Source organism: Oryx dammah, unplaced genomic scaffold (genome assembly GCF_014754425.2).
Source record: "Oryx dammah isolate SB20612 unplaced genomic scaffold, SCBI_Odam_1.1 HiC_scaffold_2, whole genome shotgun sequence".
Lineage (NCBI taxonomy): Eukaryota > Metazoa > Chordata > Mammalia > Artiodactyla > Bovidae > Oryx > Oryx dammah.
Window position 1 is genome coordinate 183,663,635 of NW_024070186.1, and position 27,852 is coordinate 183,691,486.

At 45.9% G+C, this 27,852-nt stretch overlaps 1 protein-coding gene across 3 annotated transcripts in view; it reads left to right on the plus strand.

The window, feature by feature from the left end:
* The first annotated feature begins 1,703 nt into the window (after window positions 1-1,703).
* Window positions 1,704-27,852, plus strand: part of ITGAL (integrin subunit alpha L) — a 42,711-nt gene continuing 16,562 nt past the window's right edge. For 2 of the 3 annotated variants that reach the window (XM_040258456.1, XM_040258475.1), the window contains exons 1-17: window positions 1,704-1,925; window positions 3,271-3,373; window positions 4,094-4,185; window positions 4,288-4,355; window positions 7,692-7,809; window positions 7,934-8,064; window positions 8,815-8,960; window positions 11,003-11,135; window positions 11,295-11,445; window positions 16,476-16,549; window positions 16,630-16,762; window positions 22,455-22,606; window positions 24,463-24,600; window positions 25,253-25,450; window positions 25,595-25,725; window positions 27,375-27,535; window positions 27,625-27,776. In XM_040258456.1, coding sequence (XP_040114390.1) covers window positions 1,871-1,925; window positions 3,271-3,373; window positions 4,094-4,185; window positions 4,288-4,355; window positions 7,692-7,809; window positions 7,934-8,064; window positions 8,815-8,960; window positions 11,003-11,135; window positions 11,295-11,445; window positions 16,476-16,549; window positions 16,630-16,762; window positions 22,455-22,606; window positions 24,463-24,600; window positions 25,253-25,450; window positions 25,595-25,725; window positions 27,375-27,535; window positions 27,625-27,776 — 2,136 coding nt within the window. In that variant the 5' untranslated portion in view covers window positions 1,704-1,870. Of the gene's footprint in view, window positions 1,926-3,270; window positions 3,374-4,093; window positions 4,186-4,287; window positions 4,356-7,691; window positions 7,810-7,933; window positions 8,065-8,814; window positions 8,961-11,002; window positions 11,136-11,294; window positions 11,446-16,475; window positions 16,550-16,629; window positions 16,763-22,454; window positions 22,607-24,462; window positions 24,601-25,252; window positions 25,451-25,594; window positions 25,726-27,374; window positions 27,536-27,624; window positions 27,780-27,852 lie in introns of all 3 variants that reach the window. The other variant, XM_040258467.1, reaches the window with a different exon arrangement.

The window sequence follows — 27,852 nt, forward strand, 5'->3', positions numbered from 1 at the left end:
ACCTCAAGGGAAGTCTCTAATTTTTTAAAATTTATCTTTTCTCTTATTCACTTATTTTTTTTAGCCACACTGCACTACATATACGATCCTCGTTCCACAACCAGGGATCAAACTCAAGCCCCTTACAGTGGATGCACAGAATGTCAACCACTGGACCACCAGGGAGGTACCAACTTCATTCTTTTTTAAACAAAATTTCTTTTAACACCAAAAACACTTTGTATTGGGGTATAGACGATTAACAATGTTGTGATAGTTTGAGGTGAACAGCAAAAGGTCTCAGCCATACATATACATTAATCCGTTCTCTACCAAACGCCCTCCCATCCAGGCTGGCACAAAACACTGAGCAGGATTCCATGTGCTATACAACGGGTCTTTGTTGGTTATCCATTTCAAAGATAGCAGTGTGTTCTTGAACATCCCAAAGTCCTTAACTATCCCTTCCCCCTGGGGCAACCATGAGTTCATTTTCTGAGTCTGTGAGTCTCTTTCTGTTTTGTAAATAAGTTTATTTGTGTCATTTCTTTTTAGATTCCACATGTGGGGGATGTCATATCATTCTTTTTTATGACTGACTAATATTCCATTGTATGAATAGACCACATTTTGCTTACCTATTCATCAGTTGGTAGACGTTTGCATTGTTGCCAATTTTGGGTTAATACGAATAATGCTGATTTGAGCACTCTTGTATAAGTTTTTTTGCAAACACATGTTTTCAGTTCTTTCGGATCTAGACCGAAACTGTGTTTAACTTTTCTGAGCGACTGTCAAACTGTTTTCCACAGTAGTTTAAATCCCACTGGTAAAGCAGAAGGGCTCCAGTGTCTGCACGTTCTCACGAACCCTTAGTTCTTTTCTTTCTTTCATTTTTAGTCTAGCCATCCTCGTGGGTGTGAAGTGGTATCTTTTCGTGTTGATTTGCATTTCTCCAGTGACTAATAATATTGAACATTTTCATGTGCTCAGTGGCCATTTTATATACTGTCTTTGGAGAAATGTCTTTGCCCACTTGAAAAACTGGGTTGTCTTTTTATCACTGAGCTACAAGAGTTCTTCATATATTCTGTTTTGTTTTTCCCTTTTTTGGCCACACCTCATGGCATGTGGGATCTTAGTCCCCAGAACAAGAATTAAATCCACTCCCCCTGCAGTAGAAGCTTGGAATCCTAGTCACTGAACGCCTGGGAAGTCTCACCAGAGTTCTTTATATATTCTGGATACAAGTCCTGTACCAGATGATTTACAAATCATATATCTTCCATTCTGTGGAAATTAGTTTTTTGTTGTTATTTTTTAGACTCAAAATGAATGATTAAACACACTGTTCTGTAACTTGCTTTTTTTTTTCTTCAACAGTGAGTATATTACGGGCATCTTTCAATGTCAAGGGAAAGCTATCTCATCCTTTTTCCCCCACACCCATCTTATTTTTTTCTTTCCTTCCTTTTTGGTGGCTACATAGCATTCTGTGACGGTTGTACCACAGTTCATCTGACCAGTCTTCCCCTGAGTGTTAATGAATCTTAAGTCCTTGTGTTGGTGAAGGACTGAGACACCGCAGCTGTTGGGCAGCACGACTGTGCTGTCTTCCCCAGGATAATATAAAAATGTAAGAGGCACAGGAAGTGTCTAACCTGCTGAACACTTCCTCTCCAAACCCCATGCATGCGGTTTCACAACCTCCCTAGGCACAACCCTCTCTCCCCCGGATTCTGTCACCAGCCTGGCGCCTCTGTGAGAAAGTTCCACTGCAAGACGCCCTGGGGATTTATCATTTCCCTCTTTCACCCAGTCCGGTCGCCAGTAAATCCCAAGAGCCCTCTGAGACTCTACCTGGGGTGGCTCCCTCCAGCCGGCTTGAAAGATGAATTCCTGCACCATCGTGATGAGTTTCCTGCTGTCTGGGCCTTTTGTCTTTGGTAGGCAAGGGAGATGGGGAGGGGAAGGGTCATGCCTCTGTGCTGAGGGAAGCAGCAGGTCTTTGTAGAACTTAGAACGGAGTAAATGAGCAGCTGATTTAAGGGTGGCATGGGCCATAGGTAATGCGGGGGGCTGGGGAATCCTGGAGAGAGGGGAAGGAAAACAAAGAAAGTCAGACAAACAAACTACAGGCAGGATCTGAAGGTCTTTTCAGGCAAAAGAGGGAGAAAAAGGTCACAACAGTGAGAGATGGGGGAGGGGGCCCTTAGAAAGGGGATGTGCCTGCGTGCTAAGTCGCTTCAATTGTGTCCAACTTTGTGCGAAACTTGGAGAAGGAAATGGCAACCCACTCCAGCACTCTTGCCTGGAAAATCCCATGGACAGAGGAGACTGGTAGGTTACAGCCCATGGGGTCACAAAGAGTCAGACACAACTTAGACACTTCACTTTTGGACTTTTGTGTGACCCTATGGACTGTAGCCCACCAGGCTCCTCTGTCCATGGGATTCTCCAGGCAAGAACACTGGGGTGGGGTGCCATGCTTTCTGCGGGGAATGGTTAATGTACACATAGATCTGGCCTAGGATCTGGTTCTATGCTTGGTTCTACCTCTCATTGTCATCTTGGACAAGTCCCTTCCCTCTTTCTGGGGCTCAGTTTCTTCATCTGAATAAACGAGGCCTGCATCTCTGACATCTTAAGTTGTGTGAAATAAGCCCAAGACCTGTAAGGAAAGCCGGGCTGAAAGAAGACAGTTTGGGGCCTTTCAGATGACACCAAGGATCACTAAGGTTGGGGAGGTGATAGGGGAATTTGAGGTCTAACAGTTATGGCAGAGACTGGTCCATGGGGGTAGGGGAAGTTAGGGAGCGTTACCTGAGCAAGGAGGCAGCCTCACAGAGTCAGGGGATCTCCAACTTTCACAGGGAGGAAGGCTGAGGCTAATGATCTGAGTTTTCAGGGCGACTGGGCCCCATGTCCCGGGGAGAAGTGGGTGTGTGAGGAGATGCAAACCCTTGAGGCATTCCCATTGCCACGGGGGCCCCTTCAGATTGCTCCTCCCTTAGGCGCCACCGTCTTCTCATCCTTCCTTTGCTGAGAGGCCAGTCGGAAGTTGTGTGCCTTTAGAGCTCTGGGTAATAGGAATCACTGCTTCCATATGTCCTGCAGTCCAGGCCCCCAGGAGAGGTTGGAGGGCAGCTTCTGGTCCTGCCCCAGGTGTGGGTGGCTTGACCACACTAGGAGCGTGTGGTTGGCGGCCAATCAGCGCCTGCCACTGTGGGGGCTTGTGAGGTAAGGAGGAGTCCCTGGTCGGAAGTGGCTGACCTGCTTTTTGTCTCTCAGCCCCAGCCTGGAGCTACAACCTGGATGTGCGACATGTGCAAAACTTCTCCTTCCCACTTGCCGGGAGGCATTTTGGGTACCGCGTTCTGCAAGTGGGAAACAGGTGAGCTGATGCCACAGGCCCTCTCTGCCCTGGCCAGGACCTTCCTGTTTCGAGGAGTCCGTGGTGGGATCCAAGCAAGGCCATCTGATATTAGGATGAGAACTATCCATTGTTAAAGGGCCCCAGAACTTCCCTGGTGGTCCAGTGATTAGGACCCCAGGCTTCCACTTCAGGGGCAGGGTTCAATCCCTGGTTGGGGAACTAAGATCCCACATTGCGGTGTGAAAAAAAAAAAGCCCTATAAGTGCCTCATAGAAGGGGATACATATGACAACCCCTAAAACGCTTTGCCACACTTTCTCAATTCCAGACTCTCTCCCAAACTATGAACTAGTGAACTCCTTTAAGGCAGAGATTTTGTTTCTCTCTCAAATCCCCTCTCCATCCCTAGTATATAGCACATAGCAGGTAAGCCATATGTGACTTTTGAATTGATTGCTGATTGAATGAAACCACAGTGTCACATTCTGGCAGATCATTCTCTTGGCCTGTTTTTCTGTACTGTCAATGGAAAAGATCCTTAACTTTCTAGAATTCTGGCATATTGGATTATTTTTCTGGGATCCAATAAGGAAGAGATGGGAGCTTAGCATCCACCCAGATAGGGAGTGGCTGAATTGCTTCCAGAAACCTTTTGGGAGAGCTGAACCCCCTTAATAGGTCAGAGTGGTGGGGTAAAGACCTGGGCAACTCCATCTCACAGGTGGAATTTCTCATCAGGGTTGTTGTGGGAGCTCCAAATGAAGGGAACAGGATGGGAAACCTGTATCAATGCCAGCCAGAAGCTGGAGACTGCCTGCCAGTCACACTGAGTGAGTAACTGGTTTGGGAGGAATATGCTCAGGAAGTCGAGGCTGGCCCCATCACACCTGGGTTGCCTAAGTTTCTCCAGGTGAATCTTCTGGTGCCCACAGGTTCCCGCTATACCTCCAAGTACTTGGGAATGACCTTGGCAACAGACCCCACAAGTGGCAACCTTTTGGTAAGATTTTTGTATAGTGTGATATCAGTACCTATGAAACTTTTGCTAGGAAAGGGAGACAAAAGAAAGAAAAAAGTGAATTAAAGAGCCTATACAGATGAAGAAAATGTGATGCATATATACAGTGGAATATTGCTGTTGTTTAGTCTCTAAGTCGTGTCTAACTCTTTGCGACCCCATGGACTGTACCCCACCAGGCTCCTCTGTTTATGGGATTCTCCAGGCAAGAATACTGGAGTGGGTTGCCGTTTCTTTTTCCAGGGGATCTTCCTGATCCAGGGACCAAACCCAAGTCTCCTGCATTGCAGGTGGATTCTTTACCATTGAGCCACTGGGGAAACCATACAATGGAGTATTACTTAGCCATAAGAAGGAACGAAATTGGGTCATTTGTAGAGATGTGGATGGACCTGGAGTCTGCATGCAGAGTGAAGTAAATCAGAAAGAGAAAAACAAATATCATATATTAACATATGTATGTGGAATCTAGAGAAGTGATATAAATGAACCCATTTGCAGGTCAGAAATAGAGACACAGACGGAGAGAATGGATGTGCGGACACAGTTGGAGAGGGGAGGGTGGGACGAATTGGGAGATTAGAATGGACACATATATACTGTCATGTGTAAGATAGATAGCTAATGGGAAGCTTTTGCATAGCACAGGGAGTTAAACTCAGTGCTCTGTGATGACCTAGAGGGGTAAGATGAAGGGAGTGGGAGGGAGGGCCAAGGGCCCAAGTGGGAAGTCCAAGAGGTCCATGTATACGTATAGCTGGCACTATACGTACACTTCGTTGTACAGCAGAAATTAACATAACATTGTAAAGCAAATATACTCCATTTTTAAAAAAGGATCCTATGGAAGAGTAAAGGCACCAGAGAGATTTGGATTCAGTTAGCATTTATTGAGACCCAACTATCAGCTCTTTTTAAGACCTTAGCTACCTCAGTTTTTTTTTTTTTCCCAAATGCGAAATATCTGTGACCATTCATACACAAGATGACTATGGTGGTACACCACTTTAACATTTTAATAGTTATACATTGATTTAATGGTTTATTAGAAAAAAAATACAAGTCCCTCAAATTCATGATTTCTTGGATTGCATTGCTTAGGATGAGGCTAAAGTTTTAAAAAGTAAATTTGTTTTTTTTAGACAAAGCAAAAACCCAAGAGGGAATGCAAAATGGGACTGGAAGTAGGTCCAGGAGAAGGAAGCAAAATAACTTACAGCATAAATAAATTAAAAATGAACCCATTATTATTGAACCAAGAGACTCACAATAATACATTTATATCCATTGCACATAGCCACTTTGTCATTAGGAACGAAAGTTTCAGAAGTGGACAGGGAGGGGAGCGCGGGGCCAGCGAAATTGCTACATTGTATTCACAATTGGGGTTCAGAGGCTGTACAGGGAGAAGCCCCCTATCCCTTTTCTTACCCCCTTTGGTCCCTTAAGACCTTGAGACCCGATGCCCGGAGTTGATTTTAAGCAACAAAGTCCTGGGTTTGTCTTTTTTAATTCTGTTAAAGTCTAGTTGATTTACAATGTTGTGTTAATTTGTGCCGTACAACATAGTGACTCAGTTATACATATGTTTTTTTCATAATCTTTTCCATTATGGCTTATGACAAGATATTGGATATAGTTCCCTGTGTTATACAGTAGGACCTTGCTGTTTATCCTATGTATAATATACATTATATAGGATAACTATATTTAATAGTTTGCATTTGCTAATCTCAAACTCCCAATCCTTTCGTCCCCTATCCCTTCTCTCCCAACAATGTCCTATTATATAACACAAGGAACTTTATTCAATATCTTGTCATAAGCCATAATGGAAAAGAATATGAAAAAGAATGTACATATATATATATGTAACTAAATCACTTTGCTGTACTCTAGAAACTAACACAACATTGTAAATCAACTGTACTTCAATTTTTTAAAAAAATAAATCTTAATTAAATGAAATATTAAATAAATAATAGTATGTGTGATATGCCCATATGGCAGAAATTGTGAATTCATACACAAATGCCTAAAGCTTGAGAAACCCTGCATTATCTCTTCTAATCCTTAGGACAGAGGTGAGATAGGGATCAGTAGACACATTTTACACAGGAAGAAACAGGACCCAAGGGGTTCAAAGCCTTTGTCAAGATCACACAGTTTTAAGGAGGTAGAGCCGGGATTTGAATCAGATTGCTATCTGAGCCGGAGTCCATTGTTCTTCCCAATTCATCTCAGCAGTATCCTGACCCAGGTGTATGAGAGACAGAAGGTTAAGTGAGTGAAATAAAGGGTTGGCTGAAAAGTTCCTTTGGGTTCAGTATGGAAAAACCCAAACAAACATTTTGGCCAACCCAATATTTATCCGGTATTTAATTGGAGTTTGGTTACTTAGCTATGATTACACACCAGGCACTGTACTGGGTTCTGATGTGGGAAAAGGAAATGAGATACAAAGATCATGATCCAGACCTTTCAAAATTACAGTCTGGCAGGAAAGATAGTCATCAAAAAGGAAGCAGCATTGAAGATTCTAGGAATAGTCATTTGATTTGGTGTAAACGCAGAATGTGTCATTGGGAATAGAAGCAGATGGGCCTGGAAATGTACAATAGTGCCCACTGTAAACAATATGAATGCCAAACTAAGGAGTTTAGATTTCATCTTGGAGGCAGCAAGCATCCATTGGGGTATAGCATTGGTAGTAAGGATGAAGAGACTGATACAAAAGACCTGGAGGCTGAATTACCTTGCCTTGGTAACCAGTTGGATATAAGGAATGAGAGTCAAGGGATAATGATGCCTAAGGGCAACGTAGACTTGGTATTTCTATTCTGGCTCAAGGAGCTTGCAAGATGAATTTCAGAAAATTATGGACTTCATGGAGGATGTGATGAAGGTTTTTGTTCTTGGTTGATGATGCACAAAAGACACACAGCAAGAGGAAGCCCCAACCCGTTTCATTTTTAAATAATTTAATTAATTATTATTATTATTTTTTTTTGCTGGGCTGAGTCCTCATTGCTGAGTGGGCTACTCTGCAGTTGTAGTATACAGGCTTTTCATTGCAGCACCTTTTCTTGTTGCAGAGTACAGGCTCTAGAACACATGGCCCTCAGTAGTTTCGGCTTCTGGGCTCTAGAACAAAGGCTCAATTGTTGTGGCACATGGCTTAGTTAGTCTGAGGCATGTGAGGTCTCCCGGGATCAGGGATCGAACCCATGTCTCCTGCGTTGGCTAGCAGATTCTTTACCACATGGAGCCACCAGGGAAGCCTGCCTCAACCTTTTTGAAACTCTTTGCTTCCTTCAGGCCTGTGATCCTGGGCTGTCTCGAACATGTGACCAGAACATCTATCTAAGTGGTCTCTGTTACCTCATCCACGAGAATCTGAGGGGTCCCGTGCTACAAGGGCACCCTGGTTATCAGGGTAAGGAGTGGGGGGCCCAGTGGGGAGCAATACCTCCAAGTGGTTGCCCTTTCATGGGAACAAGCATGGGGAGGCCAACCCCTGGAGACCCTTTACCAAGTCCCTCTGTGTCTGACCTCTGTAGAATGTATAAAGGGCAACGTAGACTTGGTATTTCTGTTTGATGGCTCAATGAGCTTGCAGCAAGATGAATTTGAGAAAATTGTGGACTTCATGAAGGATGTGATGAAGAAACTCAGCAACTCTTCCTACCAGGTAAATATAGTAGTTAGGATTCCTGGTGGTAGGCAATAGCTACCTAAAGGCATAAAGGGAAAATCTAGTATTAATACAATGTGTCTCTATAACCTAAGGGCATGACTGTTACTGGACCTTTGCTTCCAGAATTCTCCCTAATTCGTATTTCTCTTTCTTTTTTGCTCTTGCTTCCCTCTTCTCTTTCTTTCTGTTTCTCTCTGCAGACTGGCTCTCAGCTTCTTTAGATCACATGGGCTGGTGGAAAGTGCCCAAGTTCACATGTTCAAGTTGCAGGAGGGCTGTTGGTTTTTTTTTTTTTAATTTTTTAAATCATCTTCTCAAGCAACCCCTCCCTCTGTAAATTCCAATTTCACACAGGAAAGATTTTGACTGGCCTCACCTCAGTCCAGTGGCCAACTTTGGCCCAGCCAGTTGTACCCAATTTAGCAGGGTCATATTCATACTCAGCAGTATGAATATATGAATATGGCTGCTAGGAACCATCTCTGTTGGTGAGGTAGGCAAACCCAGAGAACCAGAGCCCAGCAGACAGCATTCTATAAGGGATTTGAAATGTATTTATTTCTGTGTTTGTTTATATACGACCTCATTTCCTTCTTCTTTTTTTATATAGCCTCATTTTCAAAAGAATGATTTGAGGCAGGAATGTGGAGTTGGGTTGCCCAGGTTTGGATAAGAAGTTGAGATTGGAGCAGACAAGTGGGAAGGGCTGTATAAAGAGTTTCATGTCTTCCTTCTTTTTTCTAGTTTGCGGCTGTTCAGTTTTCTACAGGTTTCAAAACAGAATTTACTTTCTTGGATTACAATAGACAGAAGGACCCTGACGCTCTGTTGGCTGGAGTCAAACACATGCGTTTGTTGACCAACACCTTTGGTGCCATCAACTACGTTGCGTGAGTTCCCTTTTGTGAAAGATCCCATCCATTGGTTGTCCTGGGTATTACTAGCTTCTTCAGGTTGCAAGGTGTAGGAACTCGATAGGTAGATCTAGCAAGGGACAGGTTATTGTAAGAATTCAAGTGGAGCAATTTTAGTTCACTCCTTTCATTGATTTATTTTTAGTTGAATAATAATTGCTTCACAATGTCATGTTGGTTCCTGCCATACAGCAACGTGAATCAACCATAAGTCTCCCACCCTCCACCTCATCCCACCTCTCTAGGTCCTCACAGAGCAACAGGCTGAGCTCCCTGAGTTAAACAGCAACTTCCTAGTAGCTATTTGTCTTACATATAGTAATGTATATGTTTCAATGTCACTCTCACAACCTTTTTTTTTTTTTTTTAAATTATTTATTTATTTATTTTAGGCTGTGTCGGGTCTTAGTTTCTGCATGTGGGATCTAGTTCCCTGACCAGGGATCAAACCTGGGCCCCCTGCACTGGGAGCGTAGAGTATAGGCCACCTGACCACCAGGGAAGTCTCTCATTGGTGATTTTGGACAGAGAGTGATAATCTGACTTATGTTTTTAAAAGGATCCCTCCAGCTACAGAGTTGTGATCAGACTGTGGGAAGGGCAAGGGTGGAAGCAGGGAGGCCAGTTTGCGGGCTATTGAACAATCTAGAAGAGAGACGATGGTGGCTTAAGCCAGGGTGGGAATCCTTGAACAGGATCCATGATAAACTGTGTTCAGGTGGATGGAAGCTAGGGAAACATTTGCATCCGAGATAGAACCAGAGATATTGGCAGCAAGTGGTTTTGACCCGGCCCACCCATCAGATTCTTCTGTCCTTGGCAGCTTCCAAGTGTTAATAGCTCTCCTATCTCTTCACCTCACACTGTGGCCTCTCCAGGTGACTTTCAGCTTCTGTGCCCAAAGCAGATCATGCCCTAAGTCAGGGATGGTGGGATGGCCACTCTTGGATAAATTGTCCATCTTTGGTTAGCTGTAGAGAAGGCAATGGCACCCCACTCCAGTACTCCTGCCTGGAAAATCCCATGGAGGGAGGAGCCTGGTGGGTTACAGTCCATGGGGTCGCTGAGGGTTGGACACAACTGAGTGACTTCACTTTCACTTTTCACTTTCATGCATTGGAGAAGGAAATGGCAACCCACTCCAGTGTTCTTGCCAGGAGAATCCCAGGGACGGGGGAGCCTGGTGGGCTGCCGTCTATGGGGTCACACAGAGTCGGACACAACTGAAGTGACTTAGCAGCAGCAGTTGGTTAGCTGTGGGGTGAGGAGAGAAGGATGGTTCAGAAAGAGTGGCTGTCCCAGGGGAAGTGGTAGGCAGCCCGTCTTGCTTCAGAAGGAGGCTGTGGGCAGGGCAGGAATTTGCAGCCTGGACCTGTCCAGAATTTAGTCCTCCCCTCTTTCTCTTCTGTCACATGACTGAGCACCTACTCGAGTCAGGACCCAGAGATACAGCAGCAAATCAAACATGGCTCTTTCCTCAGGGAGCTCATGATTTGTGGGGGAAATTGATGTGGAAACAAGTCTCTTTGATTCCCTAGGAAACTTGCTGTTGCAGAGATGTACAGGCAGCCTGGAGATGGTTGGGGAGGCAGAGGTGGTGTTGAATGAGCTTTCTCTAGAAGAATGCCTTTCCAGTTTTCTTTGGCTATGGAACCCATCCTTCCACTGGAATCTCACCTAGATCACCAGCATATCTAACTGATTGAAGTGTAGTTGCCATGTGGTTGAAATGGAGAGTAGGAAGCCCAGAGTCTCCCCTCATTGCCCACGGTCTCTGGGACTACCTCGTGGCTATCTAGAATTCCGTTGAAGACCACTGGTCCAGAAGGAGAGATATGGCGACCTGGGCTGAGGAAGGAGGCTCAGAAGAGAGCTTTTGAGGGCTGGAAATAGCTGCCTGGTAATTGTGAAGAGGGATTTGTCATCATTAGCTGGACAGTGACTTAATGAGCATGGTGAGGCAGAGCCTCAGAGGATCTGGCGGGGAGTCTCTTACATCCCCCTCTTCCTGGATACAGGAAAAAAGTGTTCCGGCAAGAGCTGGGAGCCCGCCCAGATGCCACGAAAGTGCTTATCATCATCACTGATGGGGAAGCCACCGACGAACAGAACATTGATGCAGCCAAAGACATCGTCCGCTACATCATTGGGGTACAGGCCCCAGGTCCCTGCTACTCCTTAGGACCCTCATTCCCTCTCCTATTCTTGAACCCCACTCCCTCTCTCCCTGGGGCCAGGGTCTTGTAAAAATAGTAGGAAATTGTTCTGCAAGTTTGGAGATGCCAGCTCTTCACTCTTCATTTCTTCCAGATTGGAAAGAATTTTAAGACCAAAGAAAGTCAGGAGGCGCTCCATCAGTTTGCCTCCAAACCCGTGGAGGAGTTTGTAAAGATCCTGGACACATTTGAGAAGCTGAAAGATCTATTCACCGAGCTGCAAAAAAAGATTTATGTCATTGAGGGTGAGTGGCAGGCCCTGGGAGAGAGGGTTTGGGGGATATAAAGAACCTCACCTAGGATGTTAGATTTGAGGCATTCGGAATAATAATCACGAGCGCTTACAAAGCATGTGTCACTCTGCTAAGAGTTCTCGGGATGAAAGACCTCAGGTAGGAACTTAGGGGAGGGTGATATAGGAGCAGCCTCTATTTTCCTCTGAAGTTCTGTCTTCCTATTGAAGCTCGGCCTGGTCCAGGATGGGGCTCCGAGCTGACCTATATCTTATTGGTGTCAGCTGTGTCCTGTAGAATGACTATAATTGTTTCCATAACTCAGCTCCCTCGCTGTCATTTAACCTGGGCTTCAAATTATTTGAGAGCAAGCAGGGAGGGGCTGAGTGCAAGGAGCCCATAGGCCCTCTTTCTTGCCCCAGAATAAGAGAAGGTTTGGTTGTAGTTGTCAGACAGGAGAGTATTTCCCCAAGCAGCCTAGTCTGCTGAAAGGTACGTGATTTCCCCAGGAAGCCCCTTCGCTTAGGACACAGCCTTGGTGTTCACATCATGTGAACAGGCAATGTGTTATGTATAATGGGACCAAGCAAAATTAACTCTGCCTGTGTTGTGTGACCTCAGGCAGGTCACTTTCCCTCTCTGAGGCTCGTTGCTCTGTCAAACGAGAATAGTAATAGCTATCTCAGAAGGTGGTAAGGTTTGACCACTGTATTCATTTCCTAGGGCTACTGTAACAAAGTACCAAATATGAGGGGGCTTAAAGCAAGAGAAGTGGGTTGTCTTACAGTTCTGGAGCCTAGAAATCAATACTCAAAAGCTTGACAAGGCCATGCTCCTTGGGATGGTTTTGGAGAGAATCCTTCCCTGCGTCTTTAAAAAAAAAAAAAGTTGAATAATTAATTAATTTGGCTGTGCTGGGTCTTAGTCGAGGCACACAGTATCTCTGATCTTCATCGGGGCACACAGGATCTTTAGTTGCAACATGTGGGATCTAGTCCCCTGACCCAGTCCCCTTGCATTGGGAATGTGGAGTCTTAGCCACTGGACCAGCAGGGAAGTCCCTCCCTCCCTTCTAACTTCAGCGTTTGCTAACATTCCTTGGCATTCCAGCTGCATCATTCTGGTCGTCTGGCTGTCTTTTCCCTATGTGTCTGCCATTATCTTTTCTGCGTGTCTGTCCTTCTGTGTCCAAATTGCCCCTTTAATAAGGACACCAGTCATATCGGATCAGGGCCCACCCTAATGACCTCGTTTAAACACATCATAAGCTAATGCCTGTGGCTGGCAATTTGTTATGTAAGGGAATATTGAAACACTCCTGTCGATAACATCCGAGTAACAAAAGACGTATAACCATGACTCTGGTCAGTAAGTTGTTAACTTGATTACCTCTGTAAAGACCCTGTTTTCAAATATGGTCACGTTCTGAGGTACAAGGGGTTAAGACTTCAATATATTTTCTTTAAGGTACACAGTTCAAGCCTTAATGACTGTTTAGAAAGTGCTTGGTAGCTTGTAGGCTCTAAGTAAGTCATAGATCTTATCCTCTATCCTCCCAGCCCTTACTCATCCTTCAGATCACAGTTTAGAGGTCATCCTCTCTGATACTTCCTTGTTGATCCCAAGTCTGGGATCCTGTGTGCTGCTTTAACCACTGTTTTTGTTTCCCATCACACCGCTGTGATATACATTGTATTAGAACTCTATTAGGATTTCCCTAGGGGGTCCAGTGCTTAAGACCCCGAGCTTCCACTGCAGGAGGCATAAGTTTGATGTCTGGTCAGGGAAGTTCAAGTTTGTTAATTCTAGCCATGGAGTCACGAATATATTCAGGGCTTTCCTGATGGCTCAGTGGTAAAGAATCTGCTTGCCAATGCAGGAGACAGGTTTGATCCCTGGTCTGGGAAGATCCCACATACCACAGAGCAACTAAGCCCATGCACCACAATTATTGAACCAGTGCTCTAGAGCCTGGCAGCCACAACTACTGAAACCTAAGCGCCCAAGAGCCCAAGCTTTGCAACAAGAGAAGCCACTGCAGTGAGAAGCATCAAAACTAGAGAAAGCCTGCACAGCAATGAAGACCCAGCACAGCCAAAAATAAATAAATACATTAAATTAAAAAAAAGAATACATTGGAAAATCACTGGAGAAAGTACATCAGCCATACTTCAATTAAAAAACAAACAAATAGGAACTTCCCTGGGGGTCCAGTGGCTTAAACTCTGTGCCTCCAATGCAGGGGGCCCAGGTTTAATCAGGGAATATGCTGCAGCTGGTGGCTCAGACGGTTAAGCGTCTGTCTACAATGCAGGAGACCCGGGTTCCATCCCTGGGTCGGGAAGATCCCCTGGAAAAAGAAATGGCAATCCACTCAGTGCTATTGCCTGGAAAATCCCATGGACAGAGGAGCCTGGTAGGCTACAGTCCATTGGGTCGCAAAGAGTCAGACACGACCGAGCGATTTCACTTCTTCATGCTGCAGCTGAGAGTTTGCATGCCATAGCTAAGACCTGGTGCAGCCAAATAAATAAATAAAAATCTAAAACAAACAAAAACTTGGACTGAAAAAAATTGAAAAAGAGAAAGAACTCTCTATTAGATGTCTGTCTCCCACACTATACTGAGATGTCTATCTCAGTAAGCATTGTGCTTGCTTTTCCACCACTGTATTCCTGGCACCAAGTATTTAGTGACTGTAAATATTTCTTCAGTGAATGAACACATCTTCATGAAAATGGCTATGGTTCTTACAAACTTACAGGTCACAGGCCCTTTATCTATATCATTGAATCCATTCTTCTTAGTATCCTTGCCAGGCTGGTGGTAATTATTTTCATTTTATTGATTAATGCTGGCAGCAACCATGGAGCAGGCACTGTGAATCAGACTCTCAGGGATAGTGTCAACATAGAACTCACGTTCAGGTTGAATAAGGAAAGATAAGGGGCTTTCCTGCTGGTCCAGTGGTTGAAAGTCCTCCTGCCAATGCCGGGGACATGCATCCGATCCCTCATCCAATAGGATCCCACAGGTGCTGCACCCATGGAGTCCAAGCACTCTAGAGCCTGTGCTCTGTAACAGAAGAGGCCACTGTAATGAGAAGCCCATTCATGGTAACTAGAGAAAGCCAAGACCCAGCACAGCCAAAACCAAATAAATACAAAGAAAGATAGTAAGACAGGAAAACAGTGGAAACAGAGAGAGACTTTATTTTGGAGGGCTCCAAAATCACTGCTGTTGGTGACTTCAGCCATGAAATTAAAAGACGCTTGCTCCTTGGAAGAAAAGCTATGACCAAACTAGACAGCATATTGCAAAGCAGAGACATTACTTGCCTACAAAGGTCTATCTAGTCAAAGCTATGGTTTTTGCAGTAGTCATGTATGGATGTGAGAGTTGGATATAAAGAAAGCTGAGTGCTAAAGAGTTGATGCTTTTGAACTGTGGTGTTAGAGAAGACTCTTGAGAGTCCCTTGGACTGCAAGGAGATCAAACAAGTCCATCCTAAAGGAAATCAGTCCTGGATATTCATTGGAAGGACTGATGCTGAAGTTGAAACTCCAATACTTTGGCCACCTGATTTGAAGAACTGACTCGTTTGAAAAGACCCTGATGCTGGGAAAATTAAAGGCAGGAGGAGAAGGGGATGACAGAGGATGAGATGGCTGGATGGCATCACCGACTCTATGGACATGAGTTTGAGCAAGCTCCAGGAGTTGGTGATGGACAGGAAAGCCTGGCGTGCTACAGTCCATGGGGTCACAAAGAATTGGACACAACTGAGCAACTGGATTGAAGCAGGATGTTTCAAGATTGTGATAGGTACTGTAAAGTAAATGAATAAAGAGATAATACAGATTTAACTGGAAGAAGCCATGTTAAGGAAGCTTTTTAAGAAAGGCCTTTCTGAGATGCAGATTTTTTTTGTGGCCACACCGACCGGCTTTTGGATTCTCAGTTCCTCGACCAGAGGTTGGACTCAGGTCGCAGAGTGAAAGCCTGGAATCCTAACCACTAAGCCACCAGGGAACTCTCATGAGATGCTTTTTTTTTTTTTTAATTGAGATAAAATTCATTCAGAGATGACTTTTGAGCTGAGGCATGAAAGATGAGAATCAGACAGTTATGGGAGGAGAGTGGACAAAGAGGATTATAGTCAGAGATAAGGTCAAGTGCAAAGGCCCAGAGATGGGGCAGGGATGGACATGGAGGAGCAGGGGAAAAGGTCGGTGTAATGAATGTGGGGCCTAAGGGAGAGAAAAGGCTGGAGAGGAAGGCAGGGCCTCCCAGTTCCTCCTAAGGAGTTTGAATTTTAGTCTTCAGACCAATGCGAAGTTGTGAAGTCTTTAAGAAAGTGAAAGATGGGATCTGATACACATTTCTCAAAAAAAGAATTAACTTGCTCTGTGGAAAAAGGCATAGAAAAAGGAAAAAATGAAGTCCAAGGGGGTTCCCTGGCAGTCCAGTAGTAAGGGCTCTGTGCTTCCACTGCAGGGGATGTGGGTTCCATGCCTGGTCAGGGAACTAAGATCCCACGTGCCTTGAGGCATGGTCAAAAAGAAATTAAACAGAACGAAGGAAAAGGGAAGAATCAAGGTTGATTCCTGGCTTTTAGCATGAGTCACTAGGTGGATGGGAGTGGCATTCATTGAAGAGGGGAAGCCTGAGGAGAAACAGAAATCAAGAGCTGCCTCTTAGATGTGCTGAGTTGGATAACAGAATATCCACATTTGGGTCCCATGGAGACTCAGGGGACACTCAGGGCATAAGTGGCTTCCCCGTCTGACTCTAAAGTCCATGCTCTTGGGAATTCCCTGGTGGTCCAGTGTTTAGGACTTGGTGCCCTCCCTGCTAGGGCCCCAGGGTTGATCCCTGGTGGGGGAACTAAAATCCCATAAACTGTGTGATGCAGCCCCCCAAAAAGTTCATGCTCTTTCTACCTTGCCTATGGGCAGATGCTGTGTGATTTTTTTCTCAGTCCTTTCCTGAGCATGACTGCTCCTTGGGATTCAGCCCATTCTCCCTACTTCATCCCTCAGGCACAAGCAAACAGGACCTGACATCCTTCAACATGGAGCTGTCCTCCAGTGGGATCAGCGCGGACCTCAGCGAGGTGAGTGACGGGCCTGAGGCAACCGGCAGAGGAAAGTGGTGAGAATGAAGCTGATCCCCCTCCTCTGCCGCTCTTGGCAGGGCCGTGGCGTTGTGGGGGCCGTTGGAGCCAAGGACTGGGCTGGGGGCTTTCTCGACCTGAAGGCAGACCTGCAGAGCAGCACATTTGTTGGGAATGAACCACTGACAGTAGAATCGAGGGCAGGATATTTGGGTAAGTATTTCTTTTTTTTCTGCTGCGTTCTTTCTGGTTGGGGAACCAGAGAATCACTCATGTTGACTTTCAAAATCATAATGAAAGCAATGAAGCAACAGTATGAAGAAGTTCAGTTTAAATATGGTCATAATAGTCTTCATTTTTCTCTAACAGCCCCTTGTGTGTGGGTGCATGTCTGACTCTTTGACCCCATGGACTGTAGCCCTTCAGGCTGCTCTGTCCATGGGATTTCTCAGGCAAGAATACCAAAGTGGTTTGCCACTTCCTCCTCCAGGGGATCTTCCTGACCCAGAGATGGGATCTGAGTCTCCTGCATTGGCAGGCCGATCCTTTACCCCTGAACTACCATGGAAGCCCCAAATATGGTCCTGACAGTCTTTATTTTTCCCTTAATAACCTCTCACCTAGGTATTAATCACATTTTTATTTTCTGTGTCTTATGATGCTTTGACACGTTATGGCCTCGCTAGTCCTGGAGAGACTGGCTCCTCCCAGGACTAGTTAATTTCTACAGGTAGAAAACTGCTTGCCTGGGAGGAGGCCTTCCATAGGCCAACCAGCCAATCCAGAGCTTGCTCCCTGATCAGTTCTTTATCTAACTTTCATGCACCAGGCTAATATCTACCCTGACCTAAATCATCCCTGGCCCAGGTACTAGACAACTGAAGACCATCCCTATAGCTCAGAGCCTACCAATGTTATTCAAACCGCCTAGTCTTCTGTGTGTGTGTGTGTGTGTGTGTGTGTGTGTGTCTAAGTTAGTCACTCAGATGTGTATGACTCTGCGACCCCATGAACTATAGCCTGCCAGGCTCTCTGTCCATGGAATTCTCCAGGCAAGAATACTGGAGTGGGTTGCCATTTCCTCCTATAGGGGATCTTCCTGACCCAGGGATCAAACCCAAGTCTCCTGCATTGCAGGCAGATTCTTTACCTTCTGAGCCACAAGGGAAGCCCAACCTCTCTGTGTTGTCATTCAGTCATACCTATGAAATTAAAAGACGCTTACTGCTTGGAAGGAAAGTTATGACCAACCTGGAGAGCATATTGAAAAGCAGAGACATTACTTTGCCGACTAAGGTCCATCTAGTCAAGGCTATGGTTTTTCCAGTAGTCATGTATAGATGTGAGAGTTGGACTGTGAAATAGGCTGAGCCCGGAAGAATTGATGCTTTTGAACTGTGGTGTTGGAAAAGACTCTTGAGAGTCCCTTGGACTGCAAGGAGATACAACCAGTCCATTCTGAAGGAGATCAGTCCTGGGATTTCTTTGGAAGGAATGATGCTAAAGCTGAAACTCCAGTACTTTGGCCACCTCATGCGAAGAGTTGACTCACTGGAAAAGACTCTGATGCTGGGAGGGATTGCGGGCAGGAGGAGAAGGGGACGACCGAGGATGAGATGGCTGGATGACATCACGGACTCGATGGACGTGAGTCTGAGTGAACTCCAGGAGTTGGTGATGGACAGGGAGGCCTGGCATGCTGCGATTCATGGGGTCGCTAAGAATCGGACACGACTGAGCGACTGAACTGGACTGAACTGATGCATTAAATCCTGAATACACTTTACTGTGGTGGCTTCTCTTGTTGCAGAGCCTGGGCTCTAGAGCACTCAGGCTCAGTAGTTGTGGTGCACAGGCTTAGCTGCCCCATGGTATGTAGGATCTTTTCTGACCAGGGATCAAACCCACATCGCCTGCATTGGCAGGTGGATTCTTAACCACCGGACCACCAGGAAAGTCCCTGAGTACAGTTTAAAACAATCTAACTCATTAATAGGTGGACCAACCCCTCCTCTGCAAAGTTTCTTCTTCCAGAATTGTCCAGGAACTCCAGGATTGATTCAGTCTCAAGAGTTCACCAGATGCCAAGCACAGAGGAAATGCGTTTGGTCAACTCACAACTGTTATTGCTTCTTTCTGCCTCGTGATGTCTTGTCCTGCACAGTCCTGGGGATGCTGTTCATCCAAGGTGATGCCAGTCTCAGGAACAGAGGAATATTGGCCTTGCACTCAGGGTTATAGCCATTCTAGTTCATGTTCAACCAGTCTCAAGGCATAAACTGACTTCAAGAGCCCTGCGATAGGACTGCTTCTGGGTCCTACATCCTCACAGATCTAGAACCAACAGCTTCCTCCCTTCCTCACCTGTGACCCTTGCCTAGGAGTGGGCTCATTACACAAAGACTATTATTATTCAACTCTCAGAACACAAAGATCTTGTTAAAAACTTTCTTCGGGAAAATTGGTGCTATTCATCATGCATCTACCCTTCTAAGGGGGACTGCCCCAAGTGATTTTTTTCATTTTCTTTTTTTGACAAGTATTTGGGACAAGTATTCTTTTTTTGTGAAGGCTTCCCCCAGTGGCTCAGTGGTAAAGAATCTGCTTGCAAGGCAGGAGCTATAGGAGATGCCGGTTCAATCCCTGATTCAGGAAGATCCCCTGGAGGTGGGCATAGCAACCCACTCCAATATTATTGCCTGGAGAATCCCATGGACAGAGGAACCTGGTGGGCTACAGTCCACGGGTTGCAAAGAGTCAGACACGACTGAAGCGACTTAGCACACATACATTCTTTTTTTGTGCAAGTATTATGCACCAGGAACTGTTCTAAGTGCATGACACCTATTAACTTCTTTGATCTCATTTTATCTTCCCAGCAACACTGTAAGTAGGTATTTTTATCATCTCTATTTTACAGATGAAGAAACTGAGGCCAGGACACTATTTATTCATTTATTTTGGCTGCGCTGAGTCTTCAACAGATCGAGGGCTTTCTCGAACTGTGGTGCCTGGGCTCTAGAGCACGTAAGCTCACTAGCTGCAGCAAATGGGTGGAGTTGCCCCTGGGCACTTAGTTTCCCAACCAGGGGTTGAACCCACATCCTCTGCACTGAAAGGTGGATTCTTAACCACTGGACCACCAGGAAAGTCCCAAGTCCAGGGGACTTTAAATAACTTGTTCAGGGTCACAGAGCTAGCAGGTGGAACCCAGGGTCTGTGGTTGGTAACCACTTCACTTACCCTATAGCATCTATACTGCTGCCTTCAAAGAGGATTTTTGTGCTTCAGTATCCAGCTGGCTCTCCGCAGCTGTAGGTTCCATGTTTATGATCCAAGGTTGGTTGAAGCCACAGATTTGAAAGTCAGGGATATCAAGGGCCAATTGTAGGATTTTGAGCGTCTGTGAATTTTGGTATTGGGGCAAGTCCTAGAACCAATCCACTGCGATACCTAGGGACAACTGTACTGGAAAATAGTTGGCAAGATGGCTCCCTAAATAAGAAGAAATAATGCCAAAGTTGAATCTCTAGTTAGGCACCCACCCCACAATACACACACACACACCCCCACACATAGATGTCTGTGTGTGTGTTTATATATATGTAGAAGTAAATATATTCTTGATTGCCTGCTATGCTACTGTCCTTCAGATCTTAGTTTATGTTTCACTAGCATGGTGCCAAGCATCTTACATCCACGATCTTATTTAATCCTCAAAACAACCCTGTAAGATTGGTACTGTCTCATTTTTTTTTTAATGAGAAAACTGAGGCTCAGAAAAAAGAGAGTAATTTACTCAAGATTATACAGCCAGGAAGAAGTCACACTTGGATTAAAACCTAGTCTCTCTAATTTCAGAGATCAAGTTCTTAATCCCTGTGCTTCAGGAATATACATGAAGAAACAAGGAGAGTGGTTTGGCCTCTTCACCATTCCTCTCCTGGGCTATAGAATCTCAGACATCTCTTTGTCTCATTCACTTTGAATTGCTCTAAGCAAAGAAGGTCATGCAGGGAAGAGATAAACTGAGAGATCAGGAATGATATATGCACATTTACTATATATAAAATAGAAGTACATATTGTATATAGCCCAGGGAACTCTACTGAATACTCTGTAATGGCCTATATGGGAAAAGAATCTAAAAAAGAGTGGATATATGTATATGAATCAGTTTGCTATATATGTGAAACTAACACAACATTGTAGATACTCCAATACAAATTAATTTTTAAAAATATGCAAAGAAGGTCAAGTTGGGTTAGTGAGCCATCTTCAGAGCATTCCTATAAGCTGGCTCTTGGCTCTCACACAATCCCTGATCTAATTTCCTGCAGTACTTGCTCCAGCATTTTGTCAGTAGGAGCAGAGGGCAGGCAACCTCGCCACAGAAGCTGTGAAGTATGAAGATAACCTCCGTGATACTTTGAAGCAGGAAATATTTTCATGTCACCTCCTTTTTTTTTTTTTCCTTGAGGTATGGTTGACTTACAATAATATATTAGTTTCAGATATACAAGATAGTGATTCAAATTTTTATAGATTATGCTCCATTTATGGTTATTATGAAATATTGGCTATATTCTCTGTGCTGTACAGTCACTACTCTTTGTGTTTGTTGTTCAGTTGCTCAGTTGTGTCTGACTCTTTGGGACCCCATGGACTGTAGTGTGCCAAGCTTCCCTGGCCCTCACCATCTCCCAGAGTTTGCTCGGACTCATGTCCTTTGAATCAGTGATGCCATCTAACCATCTCATTCTCTGTCACCCCAGCTCTTTATGTTTACATTTAAGTATTTTTATTAGGCTATGTCTCCAGGCTGATTGATTTGTATAATCTTTTCATTTCAATCTTTTCTATTAAATTTTTATGAAAAAATTTTCAAACTTTCAAGAAAAGTTAACAGTACAGTGAATACCCATATACTTTTCACCTTATCAGTTATTAACATTGGCCACTTTTGATTTATCTCTCTTTACATATATACACATATATATGTAAAGAATAATATACACAAATGTATATTATCAGTCAGCATTCTCCAGAGGAAACAAAGCCAACAGGATATATCTAGATCTGTATCTTTATAAAGATACATAATTCTTTTTGTCTCTTTTCTCATCTATCTATCTATAAAGAGATTGGTTTTAAGAAACTGGAGACTTCCCTGGTGGTCCACCGGTTAAGAATCTGCCTGCCAGTGCAGTGGACACAGGTTCTAGCCCAGGTTCGCTAAGATTCCACATGCTGTGGGGTAGCTAACCAAGCCCGTGCACCACAACCACTGAAGCCTTCTAGAGCCTGTGCCTGAAACAGACAAGTTACCACAGTGAGAAACCCTTGCACCACAACAGGAGAGTAGCCCCTGCTTGCTGCAACTGAGACGCAGCGCAGCCAAAAATAAATATTTTTTTTTTCTTAAAAAAAAAAAGAAAGAAATTGGGTCATGCGGTGTGAGAGCTGCCAAGTATGAAATCCATAGGGCAGGCTGGCAGTCTTGAGGTCTCTATTGCCCGGTTTTTAATCTTCAGGCAAACTTTGCCTTCTTCTTACTAATATATCCCATTTTATTTCATTCTTTAAAAAGAAGGTAGTCTCCTTTACAACCCCCCAGGTGAACTGAATCTCGGAAAGATGTTTACCCTTTAGCACGCGGCTGCTTTGTCTGTGCATGCGTTTTATCCACGGTTTGAGAAATACAGTTTTGGACCATAGCGCCAGGATTTGTACCCCTCGGAGCACTTGGCTGCTCTTCTCAGGAGAAGGTCTTCTGATGATTTCAGTGCATCGTTCCTGCTAACCCAGCTTCCCAGGATCTCCACCACCTTTTCCCCTGGGGTGTACCTTCTTTCAGCAGCCCTTGTGTTCCTGACTCCAAGCCCCTCCCTCTCTCTCTCCTCAGGTTACACGGTGACCTGGCTGCCCTCCCGAGGGACCATGTCATTGCTGGCCACTGGAGCCCCCAGATACCAGCATGTCGGGCGGGTGCTGCTGTTCGAACAGCCAAAGAGAGGAGGACCCTGGAGCCAGATCCAGAAAATAGACGGGATCCAGGTGAGCGTGGCTGCAGTGGCATCAGTCGATGAGGGGCTGGCAGATACTAATCATGCTCTCTGTCGTCTTCTGAACACTCATGCACCTGTTGTGTGGTGGCCCTATGCCAACCACTGTCACATTTGTTCCCCACAAAGCCTCTGGGGTGTTTTGTCATCCCCTCTTGCCAATTTAGGGGCTTCCCTGATGGCTGATCATCTGGTCCCATCACTTCATGGCAAATAGATGGGGAAACAATGGAAACAATGAGAGACTTTTTTTGGGGGGTATGGGAGCTCCAAAATCACTGCAGATGGTGACTTCAGCAATGAAATTAAAAGACATTTGCTCCTTGGAAGAAAAGCTATGACCAAACTAGACAGCATATTAAAAAGCAGAGACATTACTTTGCCAACAAAAGTCCATCTAGTCTAAGCTATGGTTTTTCCAGTAGTCATGTATGGATGTGAGAGTTGGACTATAAAGAAAGCTGAGCGCCGAAGAATTGATGCTTTTGAACTGTGGTGTTGGGGAAAACTCTTGAGAGTCCCTTGGACCGCAAGGAGATCCAACCAGTCAATCCTAAAGGAAATCAATCCTCAACGTTCTTTGGAAGGACTGATGCTGAAGCTGAAACTCCAATACTTTGGCCACCTGATGCAAAGAACTGATTCATTGGAAAAGACCCTGATGCTGGGAAAGATTGAAGGCAGGAGAAGGGAATGACAGAGGATGAGACGGTTGGATGGCATCACCAACTCAATGGACATGAGTTTGAGTGAGCTCCTGGAGTTGGTGATGGACAGGGAAGCCTGGCATGCTGCAGTCCATGGGGTGGCAGAGTTGGACATGATTGAGCAACTGAACTGAACTGGTGGCCCAGATGGTGAAGAATCTGCCTGCAATGCAGGAGACCCAGGTTCGATCCCTGAGTCGAGAAGATCCCTTGGAGAAGGTAATGGCTACCCACTCTGGTATCCTTGCCTGGGAAATCCCAGGACAGCAGAGCCTGGCAGACTACAGTTCATGGGGTGGCAAAGAGTCGGACACGACTGAGCGAATAACACTTTCACTTTCTTGCCAATTTAAGAACCCAATTTGGACTCTTTGGTGGTACAGTGGATTAGAATCCGTCTGTCAATGCGGGGGGACACGGGTTCGATCCCTGGTCCGGGAAGATCTCACATGCCGTGGAGCAACTAAGCCCACGGGCCACAACTAAACAAACAAACAAAAAGAACCCCGCTTGTCTAAATTCATATGGGCTCTAAGTTGGATTGTTACTTGGCCTCCTTCATCAATTGAAATTGATCAGAGGCCAGACAAGAAACTCAGGCGTGGCTTTACTGGGGTCCTTGATGCAGCAGGGCAGATCAAGAACAACAGGTTCCCTTGTGGGCTTGCTCCCCAAGAGGGGGCAAACTTGTTCCTTCTGTGAGGTGAGGGTAGGGTTCCTTCTATGAGGGAGGGCTGACTTAGGTGGTTTGCCCACTCCTTAGGTGGTGTTGGGTGCCGAGGGCATGCGCATTACTCTGCTTTTGCTCCCAACCCCCCGTTTTTGCTCCAGGCTCTTCAAAGGCCCCAGTTAGGTTTTTTTGGTCTCTTTGTATCATTTGTCCAGAATTTGACCTAACTGCGGGCACATACACAGTTAAATTTAGTCTCACACAATTTCTTTGTATAAAATACAAAGAGATGTGTGCAGGTCCAAGCATTGCAACGCTGCAGCCCAAGGTGTTACAAGTCCTAGCTTGTCTCAGGATCCGGGACTTGCACCTTTATTTGAGGGCTTGGAGTAGGATGGATGTGGTGCAGCTGATGAGGAAGGAGGTGTGTGGCTCTGGATTTCTTCCTCAAACGTTTTCCTCTCCTTGCAGGTTGGCTCTTATTTTGGTGGTGAGTTGTGTGGCGTTGACGTGGACAGAGATGGAGAGACAGAGCTGTTGCTGATTGCAGCCCCCCTGTACTATGGGGAGCAGAGAGGAGGCCGGGTGTTTATCTACCAGAAAATACAGGTGGGGACCAGAACACTAAGCACAGAATGTGCGAGAGACTCCCAGGCTTTCTGAGGTCTCAGTTATTCTGAAAGTTTCCTGTCTGACCCTGTGTTAATCAGACCTTTAGAACAATGACAAACAATAGCTAGTATGCAGGGGTGGCTAAAATGTGTGCCAGGCCCAGTGCCAAACTTTTTATATGTAGGATACCTCGTTTGAGTCTCATAATCACTTTCTGGGACACTATGAGCTTTATGAATGGAAATGTTGCAGCTCAGCAAAGTTGGGCAACTTTCCAAAGGTACAAAGTCATACCGACAGCAAGGGTGGGGAGTTCCCTGGTGGTCCAGCAATTATACTCTGCCAAATAAAAAAGCGGGAGCTGGAACTTGAACCCAGGTTGATGCGACGGCACTGTTCCAGTTCTGGAAAGGACCACACCCAGTGTTTCTGTAGTGTTCTTCCTGTCCAGTGGAGAAGGAAATGGCACCCCACTCCAGTATTCATGGCCGGAGAATCCCCTGGGCAGAGGAGCGTGGTGGGCTACGTTCCATGGGGTTGCAAAGTGTCGGACATGACTGAAGCGGGCACACACTCCAGATCCAGTGCCTTACCCTGTGAAAGCTTACTGAGTGACTGAGGTGCAACCTGTCGCCTTGCTCCTTCCCAGCTGGGGTTCCAAATGGTCTCAGAGCTGCAGGGGGAGACCGGCTACCCCCTTGGACGATTTGGAGCCGCCATCGCTGCCCTGACAGACATCAACGGGGATGAGCTGACGGATGTGGCTGTGGGAGCCCCTCTGGAGGAGCAGGGGGCTGTGTACATCTTCAATGGGCAGCAAGGGGGGTTGAGTCCCCGGCCCAGTCAGGTGAGGATCCCGACCTGCCAATCAAAACCCGTTCCCAGGCCCCTGGAAGCTTTCAAACCCCTATCCTGCTCCCCAGTCCAGCTCTTCCCACCCTTCTGCCCATCCTCTCCGCTAGCTTAGCATGAATTTCTTCCTTGACTTCAGCGGATAGAAGGGACCCAGATGTTCTCAGGAATTCAATGGTTTGGACGCTCCATCCACGGGGTGAAGGACCTCGGCGGGGATGGCCTGGCAGATGTGGCTGTGGGGGCCGAGGGCCAGGTGATCGTGCTCAGGTAAGATGGGACTCCTGAGTCCTGCCTGGGGTAGTTGCAGCTCTCATCTTTTGAGCAGTTCTGGTGTAGTAGGCATCATGCTAAGTGCTATCGCCATCAGCACATTTGGTCTTCAGCCCAACCCTGTGAACCTGGTTCTCCTTCTATACCGGCTTCGTGTCTTACCCCAGATTACACAGCTGCTGTTCAGTGGCAGACTGGGGTTTGAACTGAAGTCTGTCTGACACCGGCTTCCCTGGTGGCTCAGTGGTAAAGAATGTGCTTGCCAATGCAGGAGACGTGGGTTTGATCCCTGGGTCGGGAAGATCCCCTGGAGAAGGAAATGGCAACCCACTCCAGTACTCTTGCCTGGAAAATCCCATGGACAGAGGAGCCTGGTGGGCTGCAGTCCATGGAGTCTCAAAGAACTGGACACAACTTAGCAACTAAACAACAACTGTCTGACACTAAAACCTCCTACTGAAGCATGTGATAGCTTTAGAACCTGGTCATTTGAGTTCAAGTCAAAGACAGTTATTAACTTCTTGGGTCATCTTACCCCAGTCACTTAGCTTCTCAGGACCTCAGGTTTTAGTCATCTTTGAAATGGTAATGGCATTTCCTGCCTGACGCATGTTTTAGAGTCAGTGGAAGCCTCATGTAATGTCACATAGTGAATGACATCATGCTAAATACTTGATGCACCTACTGTCTTCAGTACTGAAACAGGCATTGACTGCAGGGTGTATGGGGTGGAGGGGAACATATAAAAAAGTAAAATAAATAGGTAACTATAACTGTGGTAAGTGCCACTAGGGACATGAACAGGGTTCTGTGAGAGAGAATAGCAGGGGAGAACTATGATAGGTTGGATGGCCAAGAAAGGCCTGTTTGAGGAGCTGGGACTTGAAAGATAAGAAAGAGCCAGGCTTGCAGAAATCTGGGATAAGCTCTTTCTATGTTGAAAGCCCAGGAGGTGCCAAGGCTATAAGGCAGGCAAAAGTATGACATGTCAAGACTTTTCTGGTGGTCCAGTGGTTAAGAATCCAAGCTTCCACTTCAAGGGATACAGGTTTGATCCCTGGTTGGGGAACTAAGATCCCACATGCCTTGAGGCCACAATGTAAAAATAAATAAATAAGTCGGGCCAAGATATTTTAAAAATTACTAAAAAAAAAAACCCACAAGTGTGATGGAACTGAAAGAGGGTAAGGAACTGAAAGAGGGTCAGCGTGGTAGGTGGTAAAACTGAAGAGGCAGGTGGTATGAAAAGACAGTGAAAAGTTTGGATTTTACTCTGAATATCATGGGGCATCCTTGCAAGATTACTGGCATTGCAGTAGTACAATATCTTAGTTCCCCCACCAGGGATCAAACCTGGGCCCTTGGCAGTGAAAGCTTGGTGCCCTAACCACTGAGCCACCAGGGATTTCCCTGACTCCTTTCTTTAGAAACTCACTGTATGGAAAATAGGTCAGAAGGCTGGTAAGGTGAATTATCATTATGGGGAGCCCTAATGAATGATCATTATTATTGTTGTTGCAAAGAGACAATGACAGTGAGGTCTGCAGTAGGGAAAGCAAGTCCTCTGGATTCTGCTGGAGCCCCAGGTCTGATTGGGGGTGGCAGCTGAGGCCAAGGCAGAGTGTTGGTTGTTTCCTGCCCTGCAGCTCCCGGCCTGTGGTAGACATCATCACAAGCGTGTCCTTCTCCCCGGCCGAGATCCCAGTACGTGAAGTCGAGTGCTCCTATTCCACCAGCAACCAGAAGAAGGAAGGCGTTAACATCACAGTCTGTTTCCAGGTCAAGTCTCTCATCTCCACCTTCCAAGGTCAGTGCTGTCCTCTGGGTGGCCCCCAATCCCAGCCCCTGGCCCCAGGATCTGCCACCACTCACCTCTTGCCTTTCCACCCTGACCAGGGCACCTGGTTGCCAACCTCACTTACACTCTGCAGCTGGACGGCCATCGGACCCGAAGCCGGGGGTTGTTCCCAGGAGGGAAACACGAACTCAACGGGAACACAGCTGTCACCTCTGTCAAATCCTGCTTTATGTTCTGGTTCCACTTCCCGGTGAGGAGCCAGCAAGGCTGCTTGGGGCAGGGGAGGGGTGGATGAGCTGACCACAGCAGGAGGCAGCCCCGGTGCC